A 24,184-nucleotide genomic window follows, 5' to 3' on the forward strand; every position below is an offset into this window, starting at 1 on the left:
CATAAAGGGAAGGACATGTTGATCGTTTTTGTATGAGCCCCAACAGCGCCCTTACGATGAGATCCTTCCCAAACTTGTAGTAATATATTATTTATTTGTCTCTATGGAGCGGCAACTGTATCAGCTCTTTTCCTCGCCAAAATACTTTTATCTCGCTGTGGTTTCGATTCTCAAGACATCGTCACCCGCCTCGTCCAAGTGTTATCATGGACGTCTTCGACGATCGCTTAACAGTGGTGTTCGGCTCTCGGCATGTCCGAAGAGGAAAGACTGCCCTGGAAATGCGTACAAGATGCGAGGTGACTCCACAAGAGGAAGTCACAGGGTGGAGGGACATAAACAGTGTGGAGCGGCTATACGAGGAATACGAAGAGGCGCGCGCGTCATCGTACTGGCGGGGTGTCTTGTGAGGGTTAAATTTGGTGTCGAAAACAAAACCTCCTTTAGAGACAGGTCTACTGGTGGTTCGCGTTCTTTTTGGTACCTCGCGTTTCACAGCGTTCCGGATATATCCGATTATCTCCGAGCCGAGATCGGGAAGGGTCTCACAAAATATAGGCGAACAACACAAAGAAAAAGAACCCCATCAGAGCACGTGATGCCATAGCATGCTTGTGTGGTCCACGAGGTGAGTGCGATAAGCAGAATTGTCGGCGTGTGCCGTATTAGGTGACTTTGCTTTTTCCGCCGTTTGTTTGTTTGTTCGTGTCTATTGGTTGGTCGACAGAAAACAGAAATAAAAACAAGACCAGTGAGGAGGATCTCCCTGTTGAAGGCCCTACTTGTGCTGTAAAATACTTCAAAAAAAAAAAAAACAGTAGCAGGGGAAACCGGCTCACGTGACAAGGTTAACTAATACCCCTCATTACACCGCGGATGCATGGTGTGGCGCAAACCCGGCGGGGTCCTAGGCAAGATCAGAGGTGGAAATCGGGCATTGGTGAGTAGTAGAGGCGGATTCCGCCGCCAGGCAGCTCGTCGACTGCTGTTCTGCGGTTGGGGCTAGCACCGACGACGGTCACTTGAGTCGCCAATTGGGTTTCTGGAAACCTGGAAAAGGGAATAGAGGCGAAGGCTAAATGCAAAGCCTGCTGACACGACAGTTACCACACACCACACCACAGAAGACTCTACAACAGAAACAAGTGTCAACATCATCTGGCTCGCCTCGCAAATCAGTACGATACAGAGAAAAAAAAAAGAACCTTCGACAGAGAAAAAGACATCCTTGCCTTTTTGCCCCCCTCAGCTTCTTTTCGACACCCCTATTTTTTGCGCCACTTTCTGGTTTTGATTTTTTGATACTCACATTGATTTATCTCTCTGGTATCAACAAACACACATTTTCATCCCCCATCAAAACACGGTAATACAACTTCCAGAATCACATAATGGGACAGATTTTGTCTACGCCTGTGACGGATAAAGTGAGTATCAGCTGTTTGGACCCCGCCCGACCATGTCCAATTGCACTACTTGAGTGTGTTGATGCCCGTTTTCCTGGGTAGCAACGTTGAGCACCCAACGCGATGACTGACACGGGAACAAGCGACGGCGAACATTGAATGAGGCGACATCTCCCCTAAACAACAACTAACGCAGTACTCTGAAAAAGGAGGAGACTCCGATCTCGTCTACGGCCTGTCCTCTATGCAGGGCTGGCGAGTAACCATGGAGGACGCCCACGCCACCGTGCTGGAGCTCAAGGACGCCAAGGGACAGCCCGAGAAGAAAAAGGTGGCCTTCTTCGGTGTCTACGACGGACACGGAGGTGATAAGGTTGCCATCTACACCGGCGACAACCTGCACCACATTGTCGCACGGCAGGAGGCCTTTGCCAAGGGAGATTACGGTCAGGCACTCAAGGACGGTTTCCTCAGCACAGACCGAGCCATTCTCGAGGACGCCGCCCTCAAGCACGACTCATCTGGATGCACCGCCACCACCGCCATTGTTTCCGACGGCAAGGTCATCTGTGCCAACGCCGGAGACTCCCGAACCGTGCTCGGTGTCAAGGGTATTGCCAAGCCCATGTCCTTTGACCACAAGCCCCAACACGAGGGTGAGCGAACGCGAATCTGTGCCGCAGGAGGATTTGTGGAGGCTGGACGAGTCAACGGAAACCTTGCTCTGTCGCGAGCCATTGGTGACTTTGATTTCAAGCGGTCACCGTACTTTCCTCCCGAGGAGCAGATTGTCACTGCCTATCCCGACGTGATTGAGCATCAGCTGACTGCCGACGACGAGTTCCTGATTCTCGCCTGTGACGGTATCTGGGACTGCTTCCTGTCGCAGGAGGTTGTGGAGTTTGTGCGACGAGGTATTGCCGAGAAGCAGACCCTTGTGGACATTTGCGAAAACCTGATTGACAACTGTCTGGCCCCCACCTCTGACCTTAGTGGTGTTGGTTGTGACAACATGACCGTCATGGTTGTGGCCCTGTTGCAGGGTAAGACCGAGGAGGAGTGGTACAACATGGTTGCCGAGCGAGTGAAGAACGGCGAGGGTCCTGCCGCTAGCCGAGAGGCAGTGGAGCGAGTTGCCGGAGAGGAGCGAGAGGTGACTGCCCAGCAGTTGCAGCAGAATGCCCAGGCCCAGCAGGCTAACTCGGCATCGCTGGCTCTTCAGCAGTTGCTTTCTTCCGGTGCCACCATCACAGACGAGAACGGCATGGTTGTGCTCAAGGCTGAGAATGCTGCCGAGCTGCTTGCCAAAGTGGGATTTGCTCCCGAGGACGTTGGACAACTTGTGGAGAGTGGAGATCTGGTCGAGGAGGATGTCGAGGTCGGCGGTGACAGAATCACCGAGGAGCAGTGATTATTTAATGATGTACATGATACAATTGTTTAGTGATGTTTTCTATATTATATTTGTGTATCTATGTGTGCGTTGGTGTGTATGTTCTATTTACTTTTCGAGGTTGAGGAACTTGAGCGAGTTCTCGTAAACTACCTTGGTGAGCTCCTCCAGAGGAACGCCCTTCAACTCGGCCATAACCTTGGCTACCAGCACAATGTTGGCAGGCTCACACCGGCCCTTAATCATGCTGTTCTCCACGAATTTCTCCTTCTTTTTCGACTCATAGGGTAGCTTGTGCCCTTGGAGCAGTTTGTGTGATTCGTGCGAAGGTCGGATCTCGCACCATGGGGCATCAGTTTCAAGCAACAGCAACTCCAGGGGGATCTCCTTGGCCACGTCCAAGTTCTCCTTGGTCTTGAGTGAGCAGCCGTTGATACCGATGTAAAGGCCCATCTTGACGTGATCCTGGAGCTCGTCGAGGGTACCAGTGAAAGAGTGGACCACGCCTCCTCTGGGAAACTTGCCAGCCTTCAAATAGGGATACAGCATGTCGCAGAAATCCTTGTGGGCTGCTCTGGAGTGCAGGAACAGAGGAAGGTCGAGTCCTGACTCGGCAAAGAGTTTCAACTGCTGCTCAAAAAACAGCTTCTGGATCTTCTCGGGGCTGAAATGCAGTCGGTCATAGTCCAGTCCAAATTCCCCAAGTGCAAGCAGAGTCTTGGGGTTCGATCTGGCCACCTCCAGCAGATCCTGGATTCGTGAGCCGATAGCGTTGATATCGTAGTCTCCCTCAGCTTCCGTAGCCTTCTGCTTTCCTCCGGTTTGGGCGTTGTATTCTGCTAGGGCTGAACAAGGATGGATTCCACCAGTGCAGTAGAGCTCCAGATAGTCACAGTGGAAGTCATTGCAGATCTTGACCGACTCCTTGGTTTCGGAAAGATCTGTGCCCGTGACTAGGATCTTTGTGAGCTTCTGCTCCTTAGCTCGCTCGAGCACAGCATTGAAGTCGCTTTCATGGCCCTGTTTGCCATGGTAGATACCCTGGAATTGGGGATCAGACAGGTTGACGGCGATGTCGATGAACATTGGGTGATTTCGTGACGTTGTGTAGCTTCTTCTGACCACGTTTGACACTCGTGACAGTCTGAGAAGTCTCAAGCTCATGATTGAGTTTTGAACCAGCCTATGCTCGTTGATGCATGTATGACATTACGAAGAGAAAGGTCAAGGGCAAGAAACAGCCGGTGACAACGCGATGATGCGATAAGAAACGACAATCATATGCTACTCCTTATTCGATGCAATCCAAAAGTTATCGTCATATTATACGAGAACAGGTGCTTTTTTTGGATTATGTAATCAGATTATGACTTCTTTTAGATAATATATGACGTCACATCTGGATCTAGCCCCATTTAATATTGGGTCTTAATAACTTGATCTATCCGCTGTTGGGTACAAGTACTAATTAATTGTATATATCAACTGATATGTTCTCAGACCAGGCTCGTACTCGTACCGTACATACAATAATGCATATGCTGTATACATCAAAACAGACTCCCAATGTGTTGCTGGTGGGATGGACATGTCCAAATGTAGCCATACAAGTACTACTGTACAAACATGGGGTTGAGAAGAGTGCGATAACATTGAGCTGGGATATTCCGTGTATTTTGCATCATATCAAAACCTCCAAATCGCCCATTTTCGTTTGCTTTTCTCGCGATCTGCGTTGCTTGTCTCTCCAGTTGGTGCCCATACAGCATGTACAGCATGGGCGTTACATCAGATGGTCCGGCCCTGTTGTGTGCATCTTTCTATGCGGAACCTCACGATATTCTTCCGGTATTGGGGACCTGCACAGAAGCAATTCCAGTTTCTCGAACCTCGGAATTTCACCTGTCCAAGTTTATCCTTGGAGACATGGCCCCACGCCTCTTTGCCTCGAGGCTGCATCACGCGTCAAAAAGCGATGCATCCAGCCCTAAAGCTGAAAACGCTGGTTTTGACACTGTGAGGTGAGACAAGAGGCTGGGATGTCCACAAAGAGAATGTCAGTTGAGGGGACAATATTATGTCCGGTCCGGTGCGTTGCGTTATTATGGTGTCATCAACAATTGGCGCTAAGATTGCGCTTTAATCGGGGGTGTTTGTGTTTCCTGTATCTGCTAAATCTGCTAAATACTCGGACCAAACACACTACTGTCCAGGGCTGTACTGTATGTACTGTAAGTTTTAGTTAATATAGGGTCACACCATCTGGTGCAGCTCCCATTTTCAAAGTGGTGGTCAAGCTCAAATACACTTGAGGTTTTGCTTCAGCATACATTACATTAGAGCTAAAGCGCAAAGGGAGGAATGGGGAATGTTGGCAAAAATATGGATTTCTGACTGGATTAGGACAGTATTTTTTTACGCAAGAATGTACCGTGCACCATTGGGGGATCCTGGGCAGTTACGGGTCTATTTTGCATCCAGTTTCAGCCCGTGTCTGGGGCTGAAACAATGCGTTGCCTTCATACTCTCCCCACCACAAAAGTCTTTGTTTACGCTTTGCACCGTCTCGAATTTTAAGGTCGCTAAAAGTCTGACCACTTACTTCTCTTTGCTAAATGGTTCACGGCGGCCACTTGTAAAGATAAATATTTTGCATCGTTCGACACTGGTAGCTACGACTCACAATCATTGCTACACCGCACCAACAAGAAACACAACGACACTAACCAACACGCAGCATCCAACGTCAGGCATCACACACAGACTTGACACTGACATAACACGGGACCTAGACAAACAGATACCACAAGCCGCAAGCAAGACAGGTCACCCAGACATTTCACACTCACAAGACACACACTTAGACACACCTCTTTTTTTCCGCCATGCAATGGTTTAAGCGAAGCAAGCAGGCGTTGAGCGCCGATGAGCTCCTTTCGCAACTACAGGACGACCAGCAACTCACCTTTGCGCAGTTCGCCGTGATTGTGAAGCCCTTCTCAGCTCGAGACGCCCATGAGTGCACCATGGCATTCCGAATTCTGCACACCATTAACGCCAATCTCAAAGAAACACAAAGCTGGCCGTTCCAGTTGCTGCGACATTGCGACCTGGAACATGTCACGGGGAAGTCTTCGTGGCTCGATCGAATCCGAAAACGACCACAAAAGCCCACCTCCGAGGGAGGCACCAAAACAGCATTCAACATCAACATTGCCAACAAGGTCCACAAGCAGTGCGGCCAAATGAAGACCCAGATGCAGCAATGGGACATTAAACACCTCCAGAATGTCACAGGCAAGCTTCTTACCAACGGAAGCTTTACCTCGGACGCCTCTTCGGTACTCATCACACTTGTGCTCAGAATCCTTTCACGATACTCGGAACTGGAGGAACAGCTGGATCTGGCAATGTCACGTGCCACCCTCATTAAGATCAACTACGAGCTCACAGAGAAGCTCAGCAAGGAGCTCGAGAACCAGGGAGAAGAGGAGGACGAAATAAACCCTCTGCTTGTGGCCTACAGATCGTTCGTCAAGCAACTGCTCTCCGAGCTGGACACTGATAGCGACAACAGACAAGATCTGCTGCAGGTTGTCAAGGACCTCGAGGACATGTACAAGCAGTACGCCGCCTCCACTCCCAAGAAATCCTCTCCTCGAAAGAAGTCCTCTACTTCGAGATTCCCCACTCCTTCAACTCCCAAGCGAGAGGCCTCGGACCCCTTCGATTACATGGACTCTCCCACTCACACACAGACGGAATCTTTCTCGTCTATGAGCAACTCGGTTAACTCCCTATTCTCTTCTACATCGAAAGCATCCTCCACTGTCAGTGACGAGCTTCCTAACCTCCTGCATGCATTTGACATGGAATACGTGAAGCAGCAGCGACAGCGACGAGAGCTGGACGGCGTTGGAATGTCGTCCCCACAGTCCATGACCTCTTCCATCTCCTCCAAGTCGCTCTCTTCTTCCAAGTCATTCTCCAAGCTCAACCCCACACACTCTTCACCTCTGGTGGCGGCATCTCCTCTTCAGACTTCGCATATTGCCCCAATGCCCAATTCTTCACCTGCACCCTCGCATCTTGACGTCCAGATGATCAACAACCGAATGATGGTCAAAACCGCTTCTGGTTACCAGGACATGCAGGAGTGGGTCATGAAGCAGAACCAGGAGGCTGCTCTTCGAACCACACAGCCCGCCGTGAAGAGCGCTTCGGACTACATTGTCACGGTTCCCAAGGAATCTGTTCCTCGAACCCTTCCTTCTACAGGCACTTCTTTCCTCTCCAACATCTTCGGAAACCGGCCTCTGGCTCCCCCCGTTCCTCTTGAAAAGAAGGAACTGCCTAAGCCCCAGCCTTCCGTCGGCCCTACTACCTCTCTCCTAGCCAAGAGTCTTTCTGAGAAGCACTCTACCTTCCAGCAATCTGCATTTGAGACCTCTTACCGACAGGAGATGAACGATTTTGAGTAGAGCGTCGACCAAACTACGATACTACAAGTAGCTCGTGCATAGCATTATTTATTTCCGTGTGTAATACGATAAACAATACAAACAAAACACCATACAGTAATTTGTTTTCCCCTTTTGTCGTAGATTATTATTATGGCACCACGAAGTTGGGTGATCGTGCATATGCGCACTGCAAGTAACTGTCGCCTTATGTTTTATCCCGTATATCTGTGGTCTGTGGGGTGTCGGACATTGTTTACTTCTGTCCCTCAGTTGAAGGACAGGAATGTACATAAAATTACTGTACAGTTACCAGTAAAAATACACACAACACTCAATAACTATAATCTGATATAATTAATAAATAAAGACCCCTGGCCAGTTGGAGTCAAATGAAGATGTATAGAGCTGGGCTGCTCCGGTATATCTTCGGGATTAACACTTGTTTTGAGGTGGCGCCATGATCGCCGTTAAATTAAAACCTCAAAATATCTCCCACAAACTCCCGTTTGGTTTCGTTCAGAGCGACCTTTTAGATTGTTCCCGAAAGGGTGTGGGATAGCCATCCAGTGCTAAAGGTAAGATAACACATTGTGTTATGTTTGTTCGTAGTGAGGTCCTTGTAGACGGCCTGCCGTCTACCAGCCCTTCTTGGGGTTTGTGGCCATCTCCACTCTCATGAGGTTGACTGTTCGTGCGTGGATGGCGAGACGATCCCACGGAATGAGTGGCTCCAACATGGTCACAATGTCAGGAATATATGTCGTGAAGCGGTACTTTTTAATGTATTGGTTGATCAGGTCGTCATAGGTCGTCTCATCGTCCATGGCCGTGTACGCGACCGGCACATGGTGAGTGAATGTGGGTTTTTGAGAGTGTAGCACTTTGAATGTTCGGGTCGGTGAAGGACGACTGGGGGGAGCCTGTTGCACAGCAGCGCATGGTTGTTTATATATCTTGGAGTGTACCCCACAGGTTTGTCACCAGAGTATGCAGACTTGGTACCTGTACGAAGCAGGCTGAAGTTTATTTGTGCTTTTGCTTTGGTTTTAATTTTCCCAATGCGATTATTGCCTCTTTGTTCTTGCTGCCCAACTACATGTGCCAGCAGCAGCTACGTCTAGTCCGTACCTGAAAATCGGACGATACGTTGCGATGGGTTGCTATTGGGGCTGTCGGGTTGTGGACGGTGGCGCGTCAAACTCGATGTGGTGCCTTCCCGACGGTGATCGTCGCCGCCAATCCTTCTGCCCTCTTAATGCCGCTGACTCCTCATCGCTCAAGAGTTAGCTCATGGCTCAGCCAGCCCAACCGAACTTAATGCATTCCGGGTCGGTTCAAGTGGAGCAGGCGTATCAGACGAGGATTTGCCACCGGATTTGGCGCCGCTTGGGCTTGGTAGTGTGGGTCCAAAGCGCCCATAGTGGTCCCCTGACTCCATTTTCATTAAAATATGCAATGTGTTCCTGCATTTTTTGCGCATACCGTGGTCCTGCCAGCTCGCTCCACCATCCATCCAACCCCTCCCTTCGTCTCCACCACGAGAGATGGTATGGTGTCTTAATTTTGCATGCGTCGTACAAAGACTTGAAACATGCATGTTTTTTGGCGGCTCGTCAAACAGATGATACGCTGCTGCCTGTGCGCATGTAACGCCACTACCCCTGAAAACGCCATTGCGCAATACTACGCGTGCCCGACAGGAAGGCCTACATGTCCTGTCAATCCCGTCATGTCCGGGCCGGCTCCGACACTCTCCGAGAAGGGGATCTCGGCTTTCTGTTGGATACGGCTAAACTCAGCCATCCAAATTGGTCCGTGCTAATCTACCTTCTTTTGCTTGCTCGCTACAGGTTTAGGCATTCAATAAGGTAAAAGATCTGGCTTGAAAGTGAAACTCCTCCCGCCCGGTAACTATTGCCCTAACACCCCTGCGACTGAGACATGCTGATATGTGCATGAACCTCCTGAGACTCACATGTTGAATAGCGCAGCCGGCCAGACCATAAGGCAGCCAATTCAAATGAAAACCTGCATGTGTAAGTGTGGGCTATATGACCACTTCTCTCTCTCTCTCTCTCTCTCTCATTTTGCCCATCAATCAAACTCTCTGATGTACGTCAACTACCTAGTTAAGTAATACTCAAAAAAATTACCCTATAAACCAGCTGTTTAGAAAGTCAAACGTGCCGTGCTCATGCTTCCATCCGCGGCTGCACCAGGATCTCCTCAAGGTCTTTTTCAACTGCTTTTTGATCCTCTCCATAGTAATAATAGTACCACCAGGTGAATCTGTTCTCCACAACTTTTGGATCTATGTTGCGGAACCGCATCTGTGCATCACGAACAATTTCTGGCAGATCATACTGGACTCTGTTGCTAAGTATGAACCGAATAGCCATTGAGTCATCTGCTGGGCCCCATGTCATTGTGCTTTTAGAAACGATGTTGCTGTAAGTTGAAGGGAAGCTCATGCCCTTCCAATAAAAGGAAGCAGCACCTTGGCTACTTATATCGCTCCGCTCTTTGTACCAAGTCAGCTAAGCGCTGGAGCTTACGGCCTTGTACGGTACGATTGCCAGTAGTAATAAAATATCGAATGAGGTCCATATTGATTGAACACAATGTCTATAACCTCGAATCTCTCATCGTCAACTACTGTAAGCACATGTCAAAATAATAAAGTGCGATAATCTCATTGTAGCATCGACAAAGTCTTCGAAGTCACACAGAGTGTTTCATCTCAGAGAACACAGCACACATCACCACCGCGACCCCGTTAATCGGTCCACACGCAACCCCCTCACGCGACAGCATCTTTGCTTCTAGAGCCTGCGTGCGTGAAGTGCTTTTGCGAGATACGCTTGTACAGTAGCTACATACTGTCTACTCCTGCCAGTGGTTCATAGCACCACACTGTAAAACCTATGTGTTTTTAACTCTTTGTGGGTTAGACGTTCAACAGTTGTTTATTTAATATCGACCTTTGTATTCCGATGGCGACAGGGGTCAAATTCCAGGAATAGCACGCTTATCTTGTTCTCTGAGACACCTCTTGTAGCGTCCCCCGCCTGCCCGCAAATGATGATCCCCTTGTTGTGTCCTTCAGTATCAGCAAGCGAATGCGTCTCCACTAATTACGTCATTTTTGCCGCTTGCAGTAGCATAGCAGCTTAGTCCAGAATCTCTCACTCCTCGGATTTTTGGACGATCTCTAGTGGCGATTTTAACCTGACTGTGGAGCTATGCTATCCCACTATTTGGAAAATTTAGACCGACATTCACCCTCCTGTCCTTTCTTCGCGTTGAACGTTTCTGGTAGGGTAGAATTGCTGGCTGAAGCTGTTGGACTCACCTGCTTTCACAGCATTGATTCCATACAAATACTCGTACAATACCGGTATGATACCCACTTGTTCTTAACATGACGTCATTCGCTTAGATCGTCGTGCAGTTTTGAAGCGCGTCAGATGACCATAAATAATAATAAATGCTGCTAAACTAGACCCTGTTCTCGTAGCTGTCTGTTGCACCATGAAAATACTTATTACCGAAGCTCGAAACCGTGGAAAAATAAAGCAACCAAACCGATTATCGTGTTACCGTACTTCGCATCGGACTTGCGCCCTCAACACATTCCCAGAAGAGCAAAAAAATAAAAAAAAATTTACTCCGATACCGGGAATCGAACCCGGGTTCTCCGCGTGAAAGGCGGAAGTGATAACCCCTACACTATATCGGAAGAATTCAAATTTTTAATAAATTTTCAATAGACTATCGTTATCGTTTGTCACGTGATCATGAATCAAAAACGGAACATAAAAACCTTATGGAAGTAGCGAGACATCATCTGTTCCGTGAGAGTTTCAGGCTCCCTCTACGACGCAATTGTTGAGACTGATTAAAACCGGTGTGAAGAACGCATGAGCGGAGTAAAAGACGTGAAGCTGCCCGCGAGCTACGAAGCTGCCGAGTGAAAGGAAGCCCTTCGGTACATGTACTATGGTAAGGCAGGGGAAAGAGTTGAGGGCTTAGCAAAGTCCCTCATGAATTCCTATCTCCGTGGCTATGAAGCTGTGATTGGACACGAAATATTGTCCATGAATTCTCCGAAGGGTAGCTCCCTAGGGTACAAGCTCTGCATAGGTTAACAATGCTTTGGGGGGATGGATTCGTCTAAACAGTCATATTGTCTCCCCCACCGGGCTGTTGACTTGGTTCGGCACAGGAATCACAGTTAAGAGAACAATTACACCGAACCTGATCCAGCTTGCTCCGCCTGAGCATAAAGGTCTGCGAAACGCTATTGTTGCAAAAGCGTTCGCGCCCCAACCAACCAACCGCCAGAGCCGAGCTAGTCCGAGCCGCAACGAGCCAGAACTAGAGCAGCCGACTGACAAATGCCGCCCACCGACAAGTGCCGCCCACCGACAAATGCCGCCCACCGACAAATGCCGACAAACAACAATAAGACAACGCTAAAAAGCCGCCTGGAGCTGAACAATGGTTGAATACCACCAGCCACCAGAGCATGCCGCGTTGAAGCGACTGAGACGTACAGTGCATCCAGTGAGTGCCATGAGCCAGTAAGAGCTAAATGTGATGCTAAGGAGAGCCAGTACTGGAACTATCCAGAGCCAATAAGAGTAGAGAAATCCTGGTCCTGAGAGCCAGAGCCCCGAAGAGAGGCCATAGCCGCCCCACGAGCACAAAGGGCAGTCGGAAGTTGATCTTCATGATCCAAGATTCGCATGTATGCAGTCATTCGTGCCTCGAATTGTGGATGTAGACTTAATTGAACCTGTTAGTTTATAGAAAGAGAGGATTTAATTAGTGCTCTGAACCTCTGGTTAAGATATTCTGGACCATAGAGTCCCACCCAAACTTCGTATTCGTAACTGTAGATGTCTGTGAGGGAAGCAAATTAGATCTGTAAGTGTGTACAAGTCGATTTATGAAGTCCCTTTCGGGATTAAAGTGCTATCTCCATCACTGATGGAAAAAAATTGATATGTGTGCACGGGTAGATGCTGGTACCAAAAACAATTGGTATTCCCCAAAAACAATTGCGAATTCTGTGGATCGAACACAGGACCTCCAGATTACTCTGACTGAAGAATGACTTCAGTCTGGCGCTCTCCCAACTGAGCTAAATCCGCCAGATTCTTAGTTGAAAAAGTGGAGATTCAATTTATGCTTGAAAGAATAATAAATAAAAAAATGAATCATTAGAATAAAAATAAAAAAAAAATCACTACCACGAGACCACGACAATGACATCCATAAACCAACCTCGAGTCTGGATAAAGACATTGGAACGATTTGATATGATTTCTTGATCTGTTAGGCCATGATTCACTACCACGAGACCACGACAATGACATGAACTAGACGAAGCGTCGAAAAACCAACTGACAGCGCCTCGCAGCGCACCCGCAATGATTCCAGAAGTGTATGATTTATTGAACGCCAATAACCCGGCTTAGTACAAGTAGGTATATAGCTGTAATGAATCATTAGTAAAAAAAACACAACCATACACCTCGATACTCCTATTTCCACTCCCCGATGCCGCAGCAATTCAATCAAGATACACACGAATCTTCCTAATGACTCCTATGCTAATAACGCCTTCTACGATCCTTACGAGAACAAACTAAACCAACCTCGAGTCTGGATAAAACATGAGACGATTGATATGATTGATTGTTTTACTAGTCCTGACTCACTACCACGTGACGGTGACAAGAAAAAGACAAAACGACAACGATATTGGCAGTTTCGAACTAAATAAACCCGCACCGAAACCTGCACCAAACCCGCACCGAAATGATTATCATGAGTATGATAAACAATGTTTTTAATTAAAAAATTAAAAATTGCTTATTTCACTATTAGCTGCATAATTTAATAATATGTGTTGTCATTCTATACAATACCAAGCTGCTTTTTAATGCTCGTCTTTCACATGATGGAGTTTCGAGCGTTCGAACTTTGTATTACGTAAGGGAATAGATCATCATTGTTGGTAACGAATGAATGAAGAGCATGCAAAATAGTCTCTGCGGGCTGATGACATTCTACACTCTTAGTGTACTTTGCCTAGCAACCATTGTCGTTACAACTGTACGACTTCTTTCTATCAAGCTACGGTATATGTACTTGTACATTGTTCATGTCATTATCGTTACTCTGTATTGTGACTACTCGTATCGCTGAACAATAGCAGCACCAATAACCTTAGCATCCTTCAGAGTCAAGCTCTTGTCTCTAAGTTCCTTATTGGGGAATGTGGTCTGGAGAACGTATTCTCGACCAGAGGGGTTGTGTTCATCAACAAAATCGTAGAGGGACTGGACAGTGAGATCGGGGGAGAAGGAGGGAGTAAGACGAGTTCCGTCGCCAAGTCGAATCTGAATTCTGCTTCCTCCTGCTCCAGATGAGGAGTTTGAAGGACCAGATGAGGTAGCAGCAGGAGTAGGGGCGGAGGGTGGCGGAGTGGCGGAGGAGGAGGGGGTAGGCTCCCCAGGAACAGGAGATCCGAGACGATTACCAGAACCTCCGTAGACAGGCTTCTTCTCCACGTATGCCTCTTCACTTCGGTCCGTCACGTTAATATCAACGGCCTGGTTATGTTGGACATCCAGGAGAGCCAGAGGAGCTCGTCCTTGGTTGAGGGTCTCGAGGTACCGCTGGTTTCGGGGGTCGTCGTATCTGTACAGAGGACCATCCTCGACTGTGAAACCGTTCTGCCAGAAGGTGATTGATCGAGAGACCTTGGGGAGAGAGGTGGGGAGAGCAGACTCCACGGGTCGGCTTTGGACCTCGTCGGAGCCCAGAGTGAACCCTGTTCCGTGGAAGCTTCCCACCTGTTCCTCATCCTCTGACTCATCGTCGTTCTCACCTCGAGGTCTTGCTGGGTTGGCCTCAGCTCGTCGAATGATATCATTAACCAGAGGGTTGCCTCCCTGGTTGCCCTGCTGGCCAGGTCTGTTGGGGTTCTGGACAGCCAGAGCCGACTTTTCTCCTCCAGTGAATAGGTCCTGTCGCTTGGGAGGCGCATTGTCTCGCGACAGATCTCCCAGAGTTCTGACACCCGCCACGCCCCTTCTAGGAGCAGGAGCAGGGGCAGGGGCAGAAGGAGCAGGAGTGGTGCTACTGCTGGCTCCGCTGACAGGAGTTGACGACCCGGTACCGTCTCCGAGTCTGTATCCAGAGGGCTGGGGGTTGCTGAGGATTCCCTGTGGCTCAGAGGCAGCAGCAGCAGGATCATCTCTGCCAGCTAGGCCACTGAGGAAGCCCTGGATTCCGGCGGCAATTCCACTGGGGGCCAGACCCGAGGGGTTGGCGTATGCGTCCGAGTCCTCCTCGACGTCAATGTCCTCGGCATCGTCGTTTTCAGCATCCTCCTCGTTCTCCTCGGGGTCGTCGTTAGCCGACAAGAACAGATCGACAGCCTGAGCCACGTCCCAGTCGGTGTGGAGCAAGCAATCCTGTGCATCTTCGGGCGAGGACTGTGTGATTCCCACGAATTGCGCGATTCGTTCGGTTTTTTCTTCTTCAGATACCATTTCTAGTCGTTGTGGCAGCTTTTGGTTAAGACTTCCTCAATGGTGGCAAGTTAAGTGTAATGCTGGTCCGAGATACATTAAGCTTTTGGATATGCAAGATGATGGTACACCCGAAATCGAACGTCGATATGGAGGTGAAGAGATGGTGCGTTTTACAGGGGACATCTTTGCCTCGTTTGAACGGAGGTTGCTTGGTGCTTTCAGTCGCTTTGGTAGCTCCCGAGACTTTTGCATACCTTTTGGGGCCACGATTTTTGGTCCGGCGCCAACCTGCCCCAAAATGCAAGTTGGTCCCGTGCAACCTATGGAGGAAACTACTCGAAAAGTCTGAGTGTACTGTACCGGGAAGGGCTACGAAGGTATTCCATTACAAGGAGACCATTTCTGCCAGATTGGGGGTATATATCACATTGAGCAAGGGTTAACAACCTTTACCGTGTGTAGTCACGTGAAGTTTTGTGTTGCTGTGCATGTAGCAAGTACAGTACATACTGTGTGAGTAGGTGGCGGCTACAAGTGCATACTGTAGCTCTTGATATGTGCAACCCAAAAACAGTAAATTGATGCACATTTGTTTGAATAACCGCAGAATATTGGAAAAAATCGGAAATAATAGGTAAAAAAATATAAACCGCTAGTGCAACATATTTGGGGGAGGAGAGGGTATGGTGTGGACCTATTTGTCTGTCCCCGAGGCATACAGTGGTTTTTTTGCTCTAGACAGTGCCAATTTAACCCCAGATCACTCGGTCTTTCTTCGTTGCCCTATACACACCCAAACATGATGTTATAATAGTCACCACACAGACAACAATATCGTGCACATGTTTTCTTCCGCAAGATGACACGACAAAGATGCAACTTCCAGGTCAATATATATAGGTCGCCTACTCGTACGTGATGTTATATATACACCATCGACCAGACGCGTGCCTCCCAAGTTAAGATTACGTCATTTCATTTCTACCCCAGGAACTATGCACCCAGCGATATCGGCAGCTCCACGGAGAAGTCTTTTTCAGCGGACCCCAGAACATGTGTCCAAAGCGACGTGATAGAGACACAAAACAAAAACTACTAGTTGCTAACATGACGACGACTAAAAACATGTTATCCACATGCACTTGATATCTACAACGATTACAGGTATTGTGGACGCTGTGTGTACCAACCGAATAAAGTTGCATGAATGGGTTGGTCTATTCACATGGGTCAGAGTCACGTGAAGGCGCGTAATATGGGGTATGGAAGGGTCAAACACCACTCTACCCAATGAACAAAGCACACGGACGGTGTCTCCGCTTTTATCATCCGTCCATACGCCCGGCTGGCTTACATTTGCGTGTTCTTGATTGGCTGGATAATGTGCAGTTGTGCACGAACCTTATCAGTATGAGTCACCGTGATATTTCAGATCACGAAGTTTCACCCTTTTTGACACAAACCAACTAAAAGATTTTCCCCACACAACCGAAAAAATGCTGAGAAGTGCTCGATTTTGCCAGGCACGATTCTCGGCCATCAAGGCTCGTGGTCTTGCCACCACTGCCAACGCCTCCGGCCTCAGCGTGCCCGCTGACTTCAAGACCCGAACCCCTCCCTACGCGGAGCTCATCAACCGTCTTGATCAGGTCAAGAAGATTATCAACCGAAATGATTTGACCTTGGCTGAAAAAATTCTGTATTCACATCTTCACAACCCTGAGGAGACTCCCAGCATCACTCGAGGTGACACTTACCTCAAGCTCAACCCCGACCGAGTGGCCATGCAGGATGCCTCTGCTCAGATGGCTCTGCTGCAGTTTATGACCTGTGGTCTTCCTTCCACCGCCGTGCCTGCGTCCATTCACTGTGACCATCTGATTGTTGGCCGAGACGGTGCCGATGATGATCTGACCCGATCTATCGCTACCAACCAGGAGGTGTTCGACTTCCTGCAGCAATGTGCCGAGAAGTACGGCATCCAGTTCTGGGGCCCCGGATCCGGTATCATCCACCAGATTGTGCTGGAGAACTTCTCTGTTCCCGGTCTCATGATGCTCGGAACCGACTCTCACACTCCCAACGCTGGTGGTCTCGGTGCCATTGCCATCGGTGTTGGAGGAGCCGACGCTGTCGACGCTTTGACCGGAACTCCCTGGGAACTGAAGGCCCCCAAGATTCTCGGAGTCAAGCTGACTGGAAAGCTGTCCGGCTGGGCTTCTCCCAAGGATGTTATTACCCATCTGGCTGGCAAGCTGACTGTGCGAGGAGGAACCGGAAACATCATCGAGTACCACGGCGAGGGTGTTGACTCCCTGTCCTGCACCGGTATGGCCACAATTTGCAACATGGGTGCCGAGGTCGGTGCTACCACCTCTACGTTCCCCTTTACGGAGTCCATGCGACGATACTTGGAGGCCACCGGACGAGCTCCCATTGCCGCAGCAGCAGCAGCTGCTCGAGACCGAGGCTTCTTGGCTGCTGACGAGGGTGCTCAGTATGACGAGGTTGTAGAGGTCAACCTGTCCGAGCTCGAGCCCTGTATCAACGGTCCCTTCACTCCCGATCTGGCCACCCCCCTCTCCAAGTACTCCACCAAGGTCACCTCTGAGAAGTGGCCCGATACCGTGTCTGCCGGTCTCATTGGATCATGCACCAACTCCTCCTACGAGGACATGACCCGAGTCGCCTCTCTGGTTGAGCAGGCCCGAGACAACGGTCTCGAGGCCAAGATTCCCTTCTTCATCACCCCCGGATCCGAGCAGATTCGAGCCACCATCAAGAAGGACGGTCTGACAGACGTGTTCGAGTCTGCTGGTGCGGTGGTTCTGGCCAACGCCTGTGGACCCTGTATCGGTCAGTGGGATCGAACTGACGAGACCAAGCCCGGCGAGTTCAACTCCATCTTCACCTCTTTCAACCGAAACTTCCGAGCCCGAAACGATGGTAACCCCGAAACCATGAACTTCCTGACCTCTCCCGAGATTGTCACCGCTATGATCTACTCTGGAGACGCTCACTTCAACCCCATGACCGACTCCATCACCACCAAGGACGGCAAGGAATTCAAGTTCCAGCCCCCTAAGGGTACCGAGCTGCCCGAGGAGTTTGCCAAGGGCCGACCCGAGTTCTACCCCGAGGCTGCCCCCCAGCCCCATCCCGAGGTGAACGTGACTGTCTCCCCCGATTCCGAGCGACTGCAGCTCCTTGAGCCTTTTGAGCCCTTTAACAACCAGGAGCTCAAGCTCTCGGTACTCATGAAGGTTGAGGGCAAGTGCACCACCGACCACATTTCGGCCGCTGGTGCCTGGCTCAAGTACAAGGGCCATCTTGAGAACATTTCCTACAACACCCTGATTGGTGCTCTTAACAAGGAGACCCAGAAGGTCAACCACACTATTGATGCCGCTGACGGCTCCGAGCAGTCTATCCCCGACCTCATGATCAAGTGGAAGGAGCAGGGCAAGCCCTGGATTGTTGTTGCTGAGCACAACTACGGAGAGGGTTCCGCCCGAGAGCATGCTGCTCTGTCTCCCCGATTCCTCGGTGGACAGGCCATCCTAGTCAAGTCTTTCGCTCGAATTCACGAGACCAACCTCAAGAAGCAGGGTATGCTTCCTCTGACCTTTGAGAACGAGGCCGACTACGACAAGATCCAGGCCTGCGACACTCTGGAGACCCTGGACCTCCTGGACATGCTTGAGAAGGGTGGTGACAACGGTGGCTTTGTCCAGATGCGAGCTACCAAGTCTGACGGCTCTACCTACGACTTCCGAGCCCGACACACCATGTCTGCCGACCAGGTTGATTTCTTCAAGGCTGGTTCTGCCATCAACTTCATTGGAGCCCAGAAGGCTGCCAACAAGTAAAGCCAGTAGTCTCCTTAGAGCAAGAGAGGCTGCACCTTCAAAAATAACAACCCCCCAAAACTGTAAAAATGAATTAAAGTCGAAAATGAGTTCCGAGATGAATAAAAGCCCAACGCACAGTGCAAATAATATTCCACTGTACCCCGTATAAGACCAATCAATATTATCTTTTGAGGCCCCCCCTCCGCTCCAAACATTCTTCGGGTCTCATTTGCTTTGAAAACCCATGTGTGCCTCAATGTGGCAATTCCAGGAAGGGAAAGGGGTCAAGTCAAGGGGCAATCGTGAAGTGTCGCAACTGTTGTGCAGAAGGACGGGAGCTAATGTCGACAGTTAAACAACAGCTGTTGATTTCGAAACATACTTCTTTCGAGGCTGCCGCACGCTCGCTGAGGCTCTTGTCGTATAGTCATGTGTGCCTGTGTGATGATGCCTCGAAGCAGGCCAGGTTGTGTGGCAGTCGGGGGTATACGAGTACGATACACAACAGAGAGCGGTCTTTGTGTATAAAAAGTCGTATTTAAGACTCCTGTGGGGGGGAATTGTACACGCGTTCACGCCGGAAAGATATTATTATTGCTGTTTGCTCCTGTTTATAAAGGCAGAAACACGCGCCAGCCTGAACACCAAAAGGAGATACCGAAACAAAGAAAACTGTGGGACGATAATTAGTTATGGAATGGAGACCCCGCACTACTAATATGCGCTATATTCTCTTTCCAATCCGGGGTCCCCGAGACTCGTAACTGTACGCCTTTGTTAATCAGCCTGGTAGACCTGTCAACCTCCTCATGTTGTCCTGTCATTCAATTGGTATTCACAAACCAACATCACAGAATGCTGATCTGCAAGTGCATTCGAAAATTGTGATTTCGATTGACACCAATGGATGGTTTTCAACTTTGGCACTCATTGAATTGCCATTGTTGGTCCGTGACCTGGACCAGAGCTCAACGAAATCATTTTGTGCAGTCAGATGACACAACAATATGAGAGCACAGATTGAGATGCATGCTTCCAGGAACGTACAAACGGACCCCCAAGTCGTGAGATACTTTGTTACGTGTACCAATAAGTTGGAGTATTCGCTAAAGACGAAAAACGCTCTGATTTGGTTACGGCACTGGTCACCTGCATTCCTAAAATTAATCGCACATCTGGTATTGTCTTACAGCATGTCCACCTCTCCTCCTCTCCTTGGGTACAGTATTGTACAGAAGAATGCAGCCTTTCATACATAAATCCCAAGTAATTTTACGAGTGATTTGGGTAACTGTCCCATTACGTCATGGGCTCAACTCTCCCCGAGCCATTGTGGATCGTCACAGGATTTAATTATATGTCCTGTCCGAAACTCTATTCATCACTGCCGTACATGGATTCTGCAATGTTGGATATCCATCTCAACTGTACGTAATTGTATGTCGTATGACCTGTGGACAGCAAAAAACCCCACAAACCGACCACAACAATAAAACCAGTCCTTTGACTCCCCACACTCGACGTGTTGATGAGATCGGCTGCCTTCACAGTTCCCAGTTTTGCATCAGCACGCACATTCAATGCTGTAATTACGTATTGGTACAGGTTCCACGCGTCATTTATCACGTGCGGGGACACGGGAAGATAACATGGAGCACATTGCAGCCAACCAAACGAAAAGTGAACCTAAAGGATATCAATACAGACACTCCCGGGCAAACCACAGTTGAGAATCGGCGGTTCGGCACACCTCGGAAAGAAATGAACACGTGGAGAAAACCACAGCGTCGCCTCGTGCGTAGTCGTACCTACAGACAGCCTTATCTAAGCCTGGGGCATAATATGGTAAGGAGAGACAAACTGCAGCTCTTCCAGCGGGGTGCAGTATACGTACTTGGACTGTACTCGTTCAGATACTCAATGTTGCGTGACTACCTCTGCACATTTCATGCATCTGAATATTGAGTTTGAGTTTGATTATAGTTGTACTCCACATCTGATATATCAGGTCGTTCGTCCTGTTCAGCGAGGCGTGCAGGAGGGTGGCAAAAATGTACCGACATATCACCAGCTACCCGCGGCGGAATTTCACTCTGGAAAGACATCAAATTTATGAGTAGGGGTGTTCGGAGAGTAATATTGTAGATACGCAAGGTACACGCCGTTAAGCTAAAACGTCGTATATGTCATCACCTTAACTTTGCAGTTGCAGTTGCATTAAGGGCTCTCCTTGTCCTGTAACCATAGGCGCGGCGTTACTATTATTAAGCCCTGTGGTATACCGGTTTTATCCATGTGTGCTTGCCACCCGGTATCTTGACAGTCAAAGTTCACCTAGCTGGCCCTCAATAAGGCTGTACCTCATACGGTGCTCACCAGTTATTTTCACTTTGGAGCAGTCAGATCCCCAGACTTCCCCTGGGCTGGTTGGCTGGGGTAAACGTGTGAGTTGATATTGCGCCACCATACTCCTTTTTTCGGCCAATTGAATCGGGAAAACAGGGAGGTCGGTAGAGAGCGAAGATAAGCCGGCCAGGGCTCCCTCGTGACCACGTTCTCACAGGCCAATAAAGTACCTTTAGCCGAACTGGCGAGTATGCGGTTGGAGACTAATACAGCTTTACAACTGCATTACAACAGTCCAAAGTTAGGCTTTTGGTAATACGCACAAGGGACTATAGAACGGCTGGCATGCTTTGTTGAGTGAAGCCCATACACCGGCGGTTGTCTGAGGCAGGGCCCAATCACCCGTTATCTATATAAGCTGGGTCTGGTCCCCCACACCTCCAGCCTCTTACCAACAATCTTAACCATCTGACACACAAGAAAACACAAACACGCGCTACTCATCTACAGCACCGACAGCTCAAGTCTCGCTTTCTTGTCGACAACATACACCGGACCGCCGCTAAGCCGCTGTAGTCAACCACAATGAGCGAACCCTCCCCCAACTCCCCATTCATGTGCAATACCAGCGACTCCATCTACACTGGTATGGCCCTACGAAAAGTCCCGACTAATTCTTACCACAACACCACTACGGACCAAGCCCAGTCCACAACATTCTCAGTACCACCTGGAGAGCTCAAGGGTCCCATGTGGGGCCTCTCGTGCTACGATGATGTCCAAGGCCTCTACACATACAAGGAGATTGACCCGTTGAACATTCCGCTTCCTCCTTCAGCGTCAGTCAATATTCACCACACCCAATACTCTTGCGGACCTTACGCTGGCTCCTGTTTCACCCAGGGGTATAACCACGACGTCTACTCTGAACAGACCTATTCAATGTCTTCGGATTTGTCTCAAGGGCTGCTTCTATCCAGCTCTCAGGAGTCGCATGACGGCACCATTTACAGTTACGAGACTCCCTCTAGGACCAACCACGCGCACCACTCGCACAGCTCTTCATTTTCTGACATGGGTCAGCCAGCCTCTTATCACGAGGAGTTGCACGCCTCCTCTTACGACTCGCAACAGTCGTATTTCTCCGACGAGTCGCGGTTGTCTTCCTTCTCCGAAACCCCACGGACTCCATTTTCAATTCAGGAGTTGCCATGCGCCATGGAGAAGTTCTCAACCTACTTCCATGAATCCCCCAAACCCGCGGATATGGATATCCTCTCACCTGAAGGATCGGACTCTGACCAGGGTTCCAGTGAAGCTTGTGGAACCGCCGTCCAACAACTTGAGAGAGTCTCCTCCCTTCTGTCTTCAACTCCTACGGGACACTTCTCGAACGTTGACCCACGGGTGAGAGCAACATCATTGTTCAACACCCACGTTCCAAAGAGGGTCTCAATTGAGAATTGCGAAGAAATAAAGGCCCTAAAGATCAAACGCCCCCTCAAGAAGCCCAAGGTTCTGAAGGAGTTTCCCTCTGTGGCAGACTTTGTGTATGACCCCAATCATGAGTATGATCCCTTCGTGCAGCCCACCTCGGCTGCTATGGCGATGCTCATGAGTTGCTTGAAGCCAACCAAGAAGGATCAGGTTATGATTCTGAAGGAAAATAAGCGCCAATTCTGGCAGCCAAACTCCAAATACCGATGCCACTCATACGTGGACCGGATTCTGGCTAGTGAGACACTCATTGCCATGCTCTTCAAGTCTAAGAAGGGCCCAATTGCCTGCAACCACTGCTCCCTCAAGTTTGAGAATTACTTGGCGATTGCTGCCCATTTCGATCAGTACAACGTCACACGTCCTGGACGGTGTAAGTATGACGATTGCCTCTCCTCTGTCCTTGGGTTTGCTTCGCCTTCTGAGCAGAGCCGGCACACAAAGACTCAGCATGGAAACACTGCTTACACATGCAGTGCTGAGGGTTGCGCTTACCACAGTCCTCGACTTGACTGTGTGAAGCGTCACTATTGCAAAAACCATGGGGAAGAGGCTGACTCCAAGGTCCTCTCAAAAGGAGTGCGGGCTCTCAAGGATCTGCCCAACAAGTTCCAGGATGTTAAGAAGTCAAAAACACTGACTGACGAAGAGGTTCGTCAGCAGGTGGCTCCTATCCTGGCGAAGTTGCGTGAGCTCCTGTAGTTGGGAAGACTACTATTTTCAGTAGATGGCTATGGGGTGCTGTCTCAATAGACGCCAAGGAAGATAGGATATGGGGATGGAAAAGATGATGGAGGTACAGTAGAGGGTTTTTATTTATATAAGTTATAATCAATCAGTGTTTTATTTCCACTGTCGATTAGTACGTCCGTAGTTGTTATGCTGTAGTGTTTCACAATCACGTAATTAGGTCGAGAGCCGCGGAAACTCAGCTTATGGCAGGAAGGTCTTGTCGAGCGCCTGTTTTAGTAAAAGCACCTTTGAGGTGCAGAATCTGTGGTAGTTTTACACGAAAATGCCGGTATCGTATCGTACATACTGTAAAGTGTACCATACGCGTGGTGTATCTCAAAAAAGAGACCGTTACTTTGCGACGTCACTGCCCCATTACAGCCCACCAGGGGTTCAGGACACACTTTTAAAAGTGCAGGGGCGTACTGTAGCTGCTACCAATTTGAAGCAGGAATATGTATGTACATAACATTGAGCATCAGTCCGTTTTGGGATTCAGTTTCCGTCACTGATGCTCTTTACGGTCGGCCTGTAGAGGCTGATAATGAATTTTGGATCCATCTGCAGGTTGCAGTTCCACTTGTAATCGTCCCTTTTTTTGGCTAATTAACACATCTAATCTTAGGCAACCAGTTTGTGAATGTCGGTCGTCTATTTCCCCTTTACTTGGCGCCGACGATCAGTGAAAAATCTCCCTGTAGATGATAGTCGCCTGTGAAAATTATCCCCTACACTTCCCTCTGATCATTCCAAATACGGAAAACAGGCATTATCACCAACCTACTCGGGCAACCCAAAACTTTTTTTCGCCAGGGAAAAAGACGCAAGTGCCATTCGTGAGTGGGTGAATAGCAGCGTTAACCGGTTTAGAGTGCAACGGTACGAGCAAAAGACTTCCGCGAGCTAGGCCCCACCGCTTTTTTTCGGCTGTAAGCTGTAAGGGCCA

General features: G+C 49.2%; 11 protein-coding genes and 2 non-coding genes across 13 annotated transcripts; 9 read left to right on the forward strand and 4 right to left on the reverse strand.

The window, feature by feature from the left end:
- Positions 1-103: 103 nt before the first annotated feature.
- On the forward strand, positions 104-607 carry YALI1_E17773g (uncharacterized protein; the record flags this gene model as incomplete). The annotated part of the gene is made up of 1 exon (XM_068283001.1): positions 104-607. One exon carries the CDS (start codon positions 104-106, stop codon positions 605-607), a length of 504 nt encoding a protein of 167 aa, XP_068139102.1.
- A 784-nt stretch (positions 608-1,391) lies between these two features.
- Positions 1,392-2,817, forward strand: YALI1_E17786g (uncharacterized protein; the record flags this gene model as incomplete). The annotated part of the gene is made up of 2 exons (XM_503956.2): positions 1,392-1,427; positions 1,603-2,817. The coding sequence occupies 2 exons, from the start codon at positions 1,392-1,394 to the stop codon at positions 2,815-2,817; spliced, it is 1,251 nt and encodes a 416-aa protein (XP_503956.2).
- Positions 2,818-2,907: 90 nt separating this feature from the next.
- YALI1_E17811g (uncharacterized protein) lies at positions 2,908-3,963 on the reverse strand (the record flags this gene model as incomplete). Its single annotated transcript, XM_503957.3, has 1 exon — positions 2,908-3,963. One exon carries the CDS (start codon positions 3,961-3,963, stop codon positions 2,908-2,910), a length of 1,056 nt encoding a protein of 351 aa, XP_503957.3.
- A 326-nt stretch (positions 3,964-4,289) lies between these two features.
- YALI1_E17815g (uncharacterized protein) lies at positions 4,290-4,790 on the forward strand (the record flags this gene model as incomplete). The annotated part of the gene is made up of 1 exon (XM_068283002.1): positions 4,290-4,790. One exon carries the CDS (start codon positions 4,290-4,292, stop codon positions 4,788-4,790), a length of 501 nt encoding a protein of 166 aa, XP_068139103.1.
- An 894-nt stretch (positions 4,791-5,684) lies between these two features.
- Positions 5,685-7,280, forward strand: YALI1_E17829g (uncharacterized protein; the record flags this gene model as incomplete). Its single annotated transcript, XM_503958.3, has 1 exon — positions 5,685-7,280. The coding sequence occupies one exon, from the start codon at positions 5,685-5,687 to the stop codon at positions 7,278-7,280; it is 1,596 nt and encodes a 531-aa protein (XP_503958.1).
- A 439-nt stretch (positions 7,281-7,719) lies between these two features.
- YALI1_E17849g (uncharacterized protein) lies at positions 7,720-8,140 on the forward strand (the record flags this gene model as incomplete). Its single annotated transcript, XM_068283003.1, has 2 exons — positions 7,720-7,812; positions 7,886-8,140. 2 exons carry the CDS (start codon positions 7,720-7,722, stop codon positions 8,138-8,140), a joined length of 348 nt encoding a protein of 115 aa, XP_068139104.1.
- Positions 8,141-10,929: 2,789 nt separating this feature from the next.
- Positions 10,930-11,001, reverse strand: YALI1_E17882r. The gene has a single exon. It is a non-coding gene; the product is annotated as a tRNA-Glu (tRNA).
- A 761-nt stretch (positions 11,002-11,762) lies between these two features.
- YALI1_E17889g (uncharacterized protein) lies at positions 11,763-12,048 on the forward strand (the record flags this gene model as incomplete). The annotated part of the gene is made up of 2 exons (XM_068283004.1): positions 11,763-11,832; positions 11,879-12,048. The coding sequence occupies 2 exons, from the start codon at positions 11,763-11,765 to the stop codon at positions 12,046-12,048; spliced, it is 240 nt and encodes a 79-aa protein (XP_068139105.1).
- Positions 12,049-12,326: 278 nt separating this feature from the next.
- YALI1_E17896r lies at positions 12,327-12,418 on the reverse strand. Its single transcript has one exon. It is a non-coding gene; the product is annotated as a tRNA-Phe (tRNA).
- Positions 12,419-13,462: 1,044 nt separating this feature from the next.
- On the reverse strand, positions 13,463-14,830 carry YALI1_E17920g (uncharacterized protein; the record flags this gene model as incomplete). Its single annotated transcript, XM_503959.3, has 1 exon — positions 13,463-14,830. One exon carries the CDS (start codon positions 14,828-14,830, stop codon positions 13,463-13,465), a length of 1,368 nt encoding a protein of 455 aa, XP_503959.2.
- A 1,478-nt stretch (positions 14,831-16,308) lies between these two features.
- Positions 16,309-18,681, forward strand: YALI1_E17935g (uncharacterized protein; the record flags this gene model as incomplete). Its single annotated transcript, XM_503960.2, has 1 exon — positions 16,309-18,681. The coding sequence occupies one exon, from the start codon at positions 16,309-16,311 to the stop codon at positions 18,679-18,681; it is 2,373 nt and encodes a 790-aa protein (XP_503960.1).
- A 1,428-nt stretch (positions 18,682-20,109) lies between these two features.
- YALI1_E17973g (uncharacterized protein) lies at positions 20,110-20,628 on the forward strand (the record flags this gene model as incomplete). Its single annotated transcript, XM_068283005.1, has 1 exon — positions 20,110-20,628. The coding sequence occupies one exon, from the start codon at positions 20,110-20,112 to the stop codon at positions 20,626-20,628; it is 519 nt and encodes a 172-aa protein (XP_068139106.1).
- A 966-nt stretch (positions 20,629-21,594) lies between these two features.
- YALI1_E17988g (uncharacterized protein) lies at positions 21,595-23,208 on the forward strand (the record flags this gene model as incomplete). The annotated part of the gene is made up of 1 exon (XM_503961.2): positions 21,595-23,208. One exon carries the CDS (start codon positions 21,595-21,597, stop codon positions 23,206-23,208), a length of 1,614 nt encoding a protein of 537 aa, XP_503961.2.
- Positions 23,209-24,184: the final 976 nt, after the last annotated feature.

The sequence above is a fragment of the Yarrowia lipolytica genome, chromosome 1E (assembly GCF_001761485.1).
Source record: "Yarrowia lipolytica chromosome 1E, complete sequence".
NCBI lineage: Eukaryota > Fungi > Ascomycota > Dipodascomycetes > Dipodascales > Yarrowia > Yarrowia lipolytica.